The sequence below is a fragment of the Taudactylus pleione genome, unplaced genomic scaffold (genome assembly GCF_031769625.1).
Source record: "Taudactylus pleione unplaced genomic scaffold, aTauple2 ptg000229l, whole genome shotgun sequence".
In the NCBI taxonomy this organism is placed as follows: domain Eukaryota; kingdom Metazoa; phylum Chordata; class Amphibia; order Anura; family Myobatrachidae; genus Taudactylus; species Taudactylus pleione.
In genome coordinates, this window is record NW_028284631.1 from 3,068,123 (window position 1) to 3,079,193 (window position 11,071).

The 11,071-nt window shown below is 42.5% G+C and overlaps 1 protein-coding gene across 1 annotated transcript in view; it reads right to left on the reverse strand.

The window, feature by feature from the left end:
- ANO7 (anoctamin 7) overlaps positions 1–9,373 on the reverse strand; it is a 202,114-nt gene extending 192,741 nt beyond the window's left edge. The window contains exon 1 of the mRNA XM_088479281.1: positions 9,302–9,373. Within this exon, the coding sequence (XP_088335407.1) occupies positions 9,302–9,373 (72 nt within the window). The remainder of the gene's footprint in view (positions 1–9,301) is intronic.
- Between the last annotated feature and the right edge of the window lie 1,698 nt (positions 9,374–11,071).

Consider the following 11,071-nt stretch of genomic DNA (forward strand, 5'->3'; position numbering starts at 1 on the left):
CACAACAAAAAGGCTCACAAGTCTGATTTTTAATATGACTTATGAATTTTTATTCTTCTTAAAAAAACATTCTAGGTACAGTATTTACACCTGATCATATTTTCGTATTGATGCTGACAGCCAGGATGGAATATGCATAAATCTATCGACCTCTTCTCCTTAAATGCCAACACAGATAACCACCATCTGGACACTCCAAAATCAAACTGTTAAGACTCACTTCAGCTGAGGATGCTACATCCTTTTTGGAGGAAAAATCCATGGAGGGTGTGAGCGGATCTAACTGCCTCTATCAGGCTGTAGAGCCTGGCTGTAGTGCTAAATAAAGAAGTGCAAAATTTAAAGGTGAATTTTAAACATAATTTTGGCATCATTCCAGCGTTAAACAGAAGTCAAGCAGAAGTATTACACCCCACCTCCGAACCCAACAGATATCAAAACAACATTTGGACAAAGTCTCAAGACATGTGAGTTCAAAATCCCAACTACAAGCACCGGATGTCAACATTACCAGGGCAATAATTACTGGACTCTGTTTGCTCATTGTAAGAATTTAATACTTTACTTGCTAATCTCTGTGCTAGCTTTCTGGTCTCACGAAAACCTCAAAGTTTACTGTATTCCATGCCAAATTCAGTTTTCCTCCTAGAAATAATGTCTTATTACCTTAGTCCTTTGTCTTCTATCTTCTAACACAATCTACTTTAACATTCAAATTCTCCACCCATTAAATCTCCACTTTTACTCCCCTCAATTATAAACTTTTATTATTGTGCAGACACCTTTTCACCACTGTATTCTCACTTGCTTTTCTGCAAATCTCCTGGACTTTCACTCACATTCATACTTTATTCCTTCTTCCAAGTTTCCTTACCCTATTCACCTCAGCCACACCATGACCTGGTTTTCTTCCACTTCCCCCTTTACTCAGTGTCTACCTAATCCTCTGCTTTGCCCCCTTTTCCTACCTCTATGCTTTCCCCTTGTCTCCTCCACCTCCTCCTTCCCTTATCTTCCCTCTTCTGTCTGCCTTCCTCTCTCTCCTCTCCCACTACTACACTTTCGTTTTCTTCTACCCCACCATGGTCCTACTACCCCACTGCTAATCCCTCCTCCAACACTTCTCTCCATGTCACCTCATCCCACCTCCATCCACATCTCATTAAACTACCTCCCTACCCACCACCTAAAGTTTCCCTTCCCAGCACTGATGCCCTCACAATCTCTCCACTCTATTCATCTTCGTCACCCAAAATTAATCTCACATACTCGTTACAGCAATCCTGATAATCTCATTCACATCTCTCCCACAAACACTTGTGCCCTCTGGAATGCCAGATCGGTCTGCAATTCCCACCCATGATGTTTTCATCTCCAACAACTTGTACCTCCTAGCCATTACTGAAACCTGGATTTCACCCTCTGACACCACTTCTCCTGTAGCTCTCTCCTCTGGGGACCTCACCCTCTCTAACACTCCCCGGCCCCGGGGTCGCCATGGTGGTAGCGCTGGGGTCCTTCTATCCCCTGCTAACTTCTACCAAATCATACCCTCTGAACCATCCCTTAAATTCTCTACATTTGAGGTTCATGCTATATGCCTCTTCCAACCAGTACACCTATGAGTAGCTGTCATTTACTATCCCCCTGGTCCTTCCTCCAAATGCCTTGACAACTTTGCCTCCTGGCTCCCTCACTTTCTCTCCTTAGACCTGCCCTGCATTATCCTAGGTGACTTCAATATTCCAATTGATATCCCCATTGAATCCTCTGCTTCCAAACTCCTTACCCTCACATCTTCATTTGGTCTCTCCCAATGGACCTTCACACCCTTCCATGTGAGTGGGCATTAGCTTGATCTGGTCTTCACTCACTGTTGTGATATTTCTGATTACACCAACTACCCATTCCCCCTCTCTGACCATCACCTTCTCACTCCTATTTTACCTCTATACATCCTCTCTAGGTGAACTCATCAGCTCTTTTGACCTCCATTATCATCTCTATGCTGATGATACTCAGATCTACTTTTCCTCCCCTGACCTCTTCCCCTCTCTCCTCACTCGTATCTCCAACTGTCTCTCTGCTAAATCTTCCTGGATGTCCCAGAACATAAACTTAATATGTCTGAGACTGAGATGGTCATCTTCCCATCCTCCCACATAAACTCACTTCCCACTATTTCTCTATCAATTGATGGCACAACTATCTCCTCTAGCCCCAAAGTGCACTGTCTTAGAGTTATCCTAGACTCCTCCCTCTCCTTCAAACAGCATATCCAGAACTTCTCACAGTCCTGTCGTTTCCATCTCAAAAATATCTCCAGGATCAGACCCTTTCTCACCCAGGATGCTACTTATACACTCACTGGTCATCTCCAGTGATGACCAGTGAGTGTATACTGTAACCTCCTCCTTTCTGGCCTACCCAACTCCCTTCTCTCTCCTCTCCAGTCTGTCCTCAATGCTGCCACTTGACTCATCTTTCTCTCCAAACACTCTAGATTTGCCTCCCCTCTCCTACAAGCCCTCCACTGGCTCCCTTTCCCCTTCAGAACCCAATTCAAGGTTCTCACACTCGCTTACAAAGCCCTGACACATTCCTCTCCCACTTACATCTCTGACCTCATCTCGCTTCACTCTCCTGCCCACCCTCTTCATTCAACAAATGCATGCCGCTTCTCATGCCAACTGATTACTTTCTCCCACTCCCGCCTCCAAGAATTTACCCATGCTGCTCCCCACCTTTGGAATGCTCTCCCTCTCCCCATCAGACTCTCCACCTCTCTACAATCCTTCAAACGAGCTCTCAAGACCCACTACTTCATCAAAGCCTTCCAGCTCTCATCCTAACCCACTACTCCATGCTCCCTCCTCCCTGTCTACCCCATCTGTGTCACGCCTGTTAGTCTGCACTTCCCCTTTAGAATGTAAGCTTTTGCGAGCAGGGCCCTCTACCCTCTTGTGCTTCTCTTTACCTTATTTTCATCTACTTCTTACTCCCCACTAGGGCACCTAACACTTGGTTGCTTATGCTCTGTTGCTTATTTGGGTGTTATGGTCACCAATGTAGCAATGTATATTATACCTGTCCTTGTCCTCCATTGTATTTGTATTGTACTGTTAGTCACTTTTTTGATTATGTACTTTGTAAGGCGCTGCGGAACACTTGTGGCGCCATATAAATAAATGATAATAATAATAATAACTAACATGCTCTCTCAGAGTGTTTGCCAACTCTACCCTTATTGGTTATGTTTAATTGTTTCTATGCTATATATTTTGCCTCTGATAATTACGTACTGTGAGTTGATTTATACCCTAATTAGTATGATTTTTCATGTCTTTAAAAGTTATATTACTTTAGTTTTTTTTTTTCTATTACCAAATACTGAAATCACATTGATCTATTTTGGGTAAGGTATCCTTGTTTTGTTGCTATTGTTACTATTGTCTTTCTGTTCAAGTTGTGCATTTAGATGATTTGGTGGGCAGTCCCCCTGCCCATCTTGTTGTTATAACTTATGATTATTGTCACAATTATGGTAAGATTTTTGGTGCTGCCAGTGGTGTCACTAGGGGGTGTGAGGGGGGCGATCCTTTCTTAAGCACTTAAAATAGTTTGGGGCCCCCATATAAATTTTGCTCTCCAAAAAACCCAAAGAGGAGTTATCTCCAAAACTCAGCAATGGAACAATTATGTGGTCCCCCCCTCACTTGATGCCCTGTATATGGGTCAGATCTCTGCTCAGTTTTTCACTCTCCACCTTTCATATACCTAACATTAGGATTTGTTCCTGAAATGTCCAGGGTATCAATTATCTAGGAAAACAACGTAAAATTATTTCCTACCTGAATTTAAAGCGTGCTGACATATACAGTATTGTTTACAAGGAACGTATCTCACTGCTGCTGGACACCTTAAACTCTCCATGCTCAAGCAACAGGTGGTTGCGTTTTCCTCATATAGGACCCCATTTATTAACGATGCATAACTCCTTTAGCGCCCGCTAAAGGGGTTATGTCATCCTTTCGGTATTCAACAAACAGTGGTAATCTAAGATTACCGATGTTTGTCACAGCATCGTCTTTAGATGGCAAAAGTGATGCGGTCTCCATTGATGGAAATGGAGACCCCTTCCATCTTCAGGTAAGCCTTCCAGACACTGCTGGGTTTCCGCCGGGTGAAAGTGTCCAGGGCTGGCTCCAGTAGGAGCCGCATCATGTGCAGAACGAGGCGCCCATCAACCCTGCGAGCAGCGACCGAAAAAGGGGTGTGGCCTAATTACCATAGGCCACATCCCCTGAATGACGGTATTTGGGGGCGTGTCTGTATGGCACGCCTTCCATTTAATGTCAGGCTGGGGGCGAGCCCAGCCCTCCTTCAGTAGCAGGGCTGCCCCCAGCTCTTTTCCTGCACTAAATGAATGCCGCGTACATGCGTGCAGCATATGTTCAGCTTTTCCAGGGTCTGGCACAGCCGCGGCGGGGTAGTGCCCAGGGACTGTCCCGCTGAAATCGGGATGGTTGGGAGGGGTGCACTCTCTATGGGGTGGGGCCCCTGTTCGGCCGTACTAGTCGAAACGTGCCTCAAGCCGGCCCTGAAAGTGTCATTCACATGCACAGATAGACCGTCGCACATGCGCATTATACAGGAGCCCTGATAAATACCATTGGCAGTTTCATTTGTATCACAGCAACACTAAATGAAAAAATGCCGCTGGTATTTCATTAATAAATAGGGCGCATAATTACAAATCCCGCAGTGTTGCCATGTTAGCTGGAAAAGGCTTCCCTTTTACTGTTATACAGCAAATATCTGACCCAGGTGGATGATATATTTTACTTAAAGCTTTTACTTTAGTTTACTTCGCTAAGTCCCTTATATTTTTTATATCATTTATATCCAAGCTGTTTATTGAAAATCCTTTTTTATATAATTGCTGTAATGCTTTATCTACTTGATATACCTGTAGTGCTGGGAGGTGACTATAATGTTGCAGCTTCTCACTTTACGGATCGACAGCCCTCCTCACATTGCTTACATACACAACGCAGGGCAAGGGCGAAATATCTCATTGACGCTTACATCTTACAGACCTTTGGCATCTTCACCACCCTCTTGATAAGGAATTTACATTTTATTCGGCACTACATAAATCATAATCTAGGATACATTACATTTTAGTTTCTAATTCCTTAGCAACCAGTGCCCCTTCCTCTGTGGTTGAAACTTTAGGCCTTACAGATCATTCTCTGAATTGGATTGATCTCTACTAAACACTCTCTCCCCACACTCTCTGTAGGCATCTTCCAACATTGGCGTTTCCCCTCATACCTGTATCTCTTATTTAGCCTCCTCCACTAAATGTAAATATATGCTGCAATCCTCTTATTATTACTATACCCTTTCTAATTCTTAACATCGATGTCTTCTGTTTACACTACAAAACTGCTAAAGGTGTCCTTAGAGTATTTCCTACACTACTCACTATGAAAACACCAATCTGAAAAGCTCTATTCGGCTCAGGCTGATTTGACTTTGGCTTATGAGGAACTTCGTAGTTCACCCTCTGTTTCAGCAAAGGCAAAATAGGAAGAAAGCTGGATTCGATTTGATGCTTTGGTGCAATAGGTGGGTGACAAAACTGGCAAACTCCTCTCTTAATTGGCTACAAGGAGATCGCTCTAGTTCAGCTATCCTAGCTCTCACTGATGGTAGCGGTTCTCACCAATATGATGGTTCTACCATACTTGCTATCCTCCACAACTCTAAACTCTGCTCCCAAGACCCAGTTGACATCTTTATGGCATACTGTTTCACTACCCTGAGTGACAGATGATCAAATCATCACACTATAACCATAATGGTCATTAATGGTCTATAGCCTGGTAAGTCCCCTGGTACAGATGGCCTGTCTGGGGAATTTTATAAAATCCTTAAATCTTCTATAGCAAAACCTTTAACATGTTTTACAACTCTATTTTTACTGGTTCTCCTCTCCCTGGTCATATTAATGAAGCCATTATTAAAGTATTACCTAAACCGGGCAGAGACCCCACTTTACGTGCTTCTTATCGTCCTATACTGAATATGGACTACAACTTTTACTAAAATAATAGCTGGCCGCTTTAAAACAAATAGTTCCTCCATTGGTGCATCAAGACCATACTGCTTGGGACAACAGTTCAGTGTCCAACATACATAAAGTATTAGAACTTTTACAACACCTTCAATTGAAGAGGCGAGTAGATGAAGAGGTTATGTTATGTCTAGAAGAAGCAGATATTTAGAGTTAAAGATAAATTATCCACTAAAAACTGACTTAAGAATTGGACATAGCACTTTTATCCACAAAATATATTAGTACATAGACGACCAGCATTTAATATAACATTGTTACTATGATCCCTAAGTCATAACACCTTCATCCATTAAAAAATAAGTAATTTTTCAGGAAAACTGATTAGCCCCATACACACTGGGCGATATTTTTAAACGATAACGACATCTTTGAACGATATATCATTCAAATCGTCCAGTGTGTACGCACTATGCGATGAATGATGCATGCTCCCGCGGGTCGTTAACGGTGTCTCCTGTCATCTGGACAAGCAGCTCAAATTTGACTATGTCGTTGACGATATAGAGCATATCGTCCAGTGTGTACCCGGCTTTACACACCTTCATCCACTCGACTCTTCAAATCTTTTATCACTTGACCCTGAAAAAGCGTTTACCTTAGTCGTTTGGGATCATCTTTGTGAGACTTTAACTAAATTTGACTCCCATTCCCAGATTGTCACTCTCCAAGTGTTGAACTCAGCTGCTTCTTCTCGTATAGTAACAAATAACTTTATCTCTGCTTCTTTCACCATCCAGAGAGGCACCCGCCAGGGATGTCCCTTGTCCCTTCTACTATTTGCCCCAGTATTAGAACTCTTAGCTGTATCGTTGCAGTATAAGATCCATTATCATGGTATTAGTGTAAACAAGATACATCTAATACTGTCATTATTTGTGGATGATGTGCTTTTGCTTGTATCCCACCCAACCACCTCGATTTCAGCTCCTTTCCTGGATATGAGACCAACTTACAAAAATCAAGGGTTATAATTTTGCACGGCCTGACCAGCTGCTCCAGTGCCCTTTTCTTTCTTCCCATTTTCATATAGCTATCTCCCATTTGTAAATATTCTTGGTATTAACATTACACCCTCTTGTACCCTACAACCCTGGATGTCTATTCCTTTATCTTTAATGGGAAGAATAGCTGTCCTCAAAAGTGAATTGTTCCCTAAACTAGTCTATCCTCTCCAAATGCTTCCCCTTTTTATCTATACTTGATACTGCAACATGTACTAAAGCTTTCAAACAATTTGTATGGAATAACAGGAAGCCAAGGATAGTTTGGCGCAGATTAATTCAACCCAAGAATAGAGGTTGCCTAGGTCTACCTTTCATAATGACATTCTCTCAAGCGGCAGCTTTCTGATATAATTCGGACTGGTCTTTTGGTTATTGTCATTTTACTAATTTGTTTTGGGAGAAAGCCTTGTTCTCTTCCCACTCCCCGGTAGCCCTCTTACAGATATCACACTCTAACCTCCCTCTGGGAGTGGTAAATAATCTTTTATGTGCACAAGAGATATATTTGGCTAAATGTGGTATTCTACATGAAATCATTCCATGTGTAATTCCTGAATATATATACATATATGCCATATTGTTGTTTTATGGTTTCCATGTGGGACTGATCATCCCAGCACAATTTACTTCACTTTACTACTTCACTAAATTGTTTTCAGAATTTCTCAATGACAAACATTTGGCTTAGGGGTGCCGTAAAAACAATGCTGATACTCTAGGGTGCCGTGATTCAAAAGTTTGGGAACCTCTGACAAAAGTTAACCCTCAAATTACCAAATATTTACCACCATATGGCGACCCAGATTTTGTACCATCTCTCAGCATATCTACATAAAGGAAAAGGTGAGTTGCAGCAATCCATAATATATTTGATCCTGACTTAATTCCTTTTAAGAACTTAAAAATATGTACACTTACTATTCCCAAATTGTTCTATATCTGCAAGCTAAACACTTTGAATTTAGCAAGAACCCCCCCCTTCTCCACACATGTGGCCTTCCTATAACTCAGTGTACTATTGGTTTTCTTTTTAAAATCTTCTCAAACACACACATGGGACAATGTAAATCCTAGTTGTTAAATATATTGTGGGATGCCAAAGATTAGATTACCCAGTGGCAAACGCAGGATTTCATGAGGGGGGTTTCCAGAGTTTGATTTTAGAGTGAGTGTGGCCAATCTATGAATAGGACATAATTAGCATTTAACCAGTTTTAATATGCATCATACAAAGTGTAGTGTATGTCATAATTCTACCATATACAGGGCCAGGGATCACAGTAAGCCATTAGATGCAGCAGTAGGGCCATCCTGCCTGAGCTGAATGTTCTTTATTTCACATGTGGGCACCATTCCAGGGCATGGGAGCAAAACGGGAGTCTGGGGGAGCAGCAAAAGAGCCTAGAACTGCCGTGGACAGAGATGTACATATTGGTCTCCTTATGAGTGGAAAACAGTATTAATAATTAACCCTAGAGACGGTCTATAGCAGTGCCCCCCTAACAGTGCATGTTTTCCAGATCTCCTAGTTGGTGTAAGGGTGTATTCGTTAGTGGCTGATACATGTGGTGCTAATTATTTCATTTGTGATACTGAGGAGAACATGAGGCACTAGTAAAATTGTATTATACAGTATACTATTTCTATTGTGGTCATGGTGTGGGCTGGGGGGTTCCAGGCAAACAGTACCCCCCCCCCCCTGCGTTACCAGATGACTGTAAATTGTTGTTGCATTAGTATAAATCAGGGTTGCCGACTTTAGATCTCTCCTCCCAGGGAGAAGCCTGGGGAGGAGAAGCAGGTGGGCGGAGTTGCGGGCTGGACTGGCCGGATCGCTTCATCAAGTCCCACCCCTTGCGTGAATTACCCGCGACCGACGGATATTTACAAGAGAATATCAGAATCACGTCATTAGGCCCCGCCTCCAATGCGCGGACCCACCGATACATGGTAATATTCTCCCCATTCTGCCCACTTCACTAGGAAGTGGGCAGAATGCTGGAGAAGTGCCTACCCTTCCGGGGGTGCGGGAGGTTACCCGAAAACTCGGGAGCCTGACGCGACTTCCAGGGGGGTAGGCAAGTATGGTATAAATACATCAGAATGGGCAGAGAGAAACAGCTCCCATCCCATGACTTATGTGATTACTTACCCTTGTGTCTCTCATATCATTATCACCAACAAGAAGACAGTCATCATCTTCCTGCTTCTTCTCTTTACTCATTTTGTCTCCTTGAAAAAACAATGTGAAATAGTAAAGTATTATTAATAGTAATAGTAAGCCAAGTATATGAACTGGAAGTATAATTCATGTACATTAGAAAGAGCTAAAAGTCCCAGGGACAAGGACAGAGCAGCAGGGGATAAATAAGCCCAGGCCAGCATGTCATGATCAATAGAATTGATAGGCACAACTGTATAACCAGGTGACTCTATGCCATTTGCACCCCCTGCATTGCAGCACAGTTTGCCCAGGTGCAGTTACTTGCTTTCTGCATTTTTCCAACTCAGAATAAACACTTTGGAGGGGCATCAATTGTTTTAATGGAGCTATTCAATAGTATGCTCTGATCGGGCATGAGTGCCACGGGCACCCAGATTTCTGCTCACACCCTCCTGTGGTGGCAAGCAGAAATGTGCGGAAATTCGCCGTTTTGGGCACCCAATAGGTTAGACGGGTTTAGCTGCTTTATGCAAGAAACACGTTTGAGTGCAAGAAACACGTTAAGTAATGGGCTGCATCTGCCGGAAAAATGTAATAGCTCCGTCGGGCGCATATTCATTTTGACGCACAAAAAAAATATTGAATTCACCCAATGGAGACAAGTGTGGATTTTTCAAAGATCAAATATTGTACTGTGGACATGTGATCGACAACGAGGTGCAACACAAATCAGATGACAAAATAGAGGCTGTGTTGCCTGTATCTCTGCCATAGTCAGTGACAGCTCAGATCATACTTAGGGATCTATATACTAAGCCTTGGAGAGAAATAAAGTGGATGGAGATATAAAGCCCTATATACTAAGCCTTAAAGAAAGATAAAGTGATTGGAGATAAAGTACCAACTAATCAGCTCCTAACTGTCACTTTATAGGCTGTGTTTGAAAAATGACAGTTAGGAGCTGATTAGTTTGGTACTTTATCTCTGTCCACTTAATCTCTCTCCAAGGATTAGTACATATACCATAAAGTACCAACCAATCAGCTCCTAACTGTCTCTCTCCGGCGACCTGCTGCACACTGAGCGCAGCGCCGCAGCAACGCCGCAGCAACGCCGCAGCAGTAGACTCTGGGCACTTGGATAGAGATAAAGTGGATGGAGACAAAGTTCCAACCAATCAGCTCCTTTCACTATACAGGCTGTGCTAGAAAAATGACAGGAGCTATTTGGTTGGTACTTTGTAGTCTATGTACTAAGCCTGGGAGAGAGATAAAGTGAACAGAGATAAAGTACCAACTCATAAGCTCCTAACTGTAATTTTCCAAACACAGCCTGTAAAGTGACAGGAGCTGATTGGTTGGTTGTTTGTCTCCATCCACTTTATTTCCCTACAAGGCTTAGTACATAGACCCCTTATTCACTTATTTACTACCATAAATTCTTGCCAGACATCTCCCCAGTTTTGCACCCGCTGAATGTACATTACCTATAAAAGAATGCATGTTGGAAATAGTCAGAAGACTGTAGAGAAGCATTCTTGGAAACCAAGAAATGATAACAAAAAGAATGAGTGATCCTGTACAAGACTTAATATTTAGTAAATAATAATATTACAAACATTGTATACCAACAACAGTGGGAATATTTATTTGGATAATATCCGAAAGATATGTGGTGTGTTGGTGGTGCTCCCCAGGGCTTGTACCTGGACTGGATAGGCGAGTTTTGACAAGAAGCAAAACAATAGCAAAAAAACTC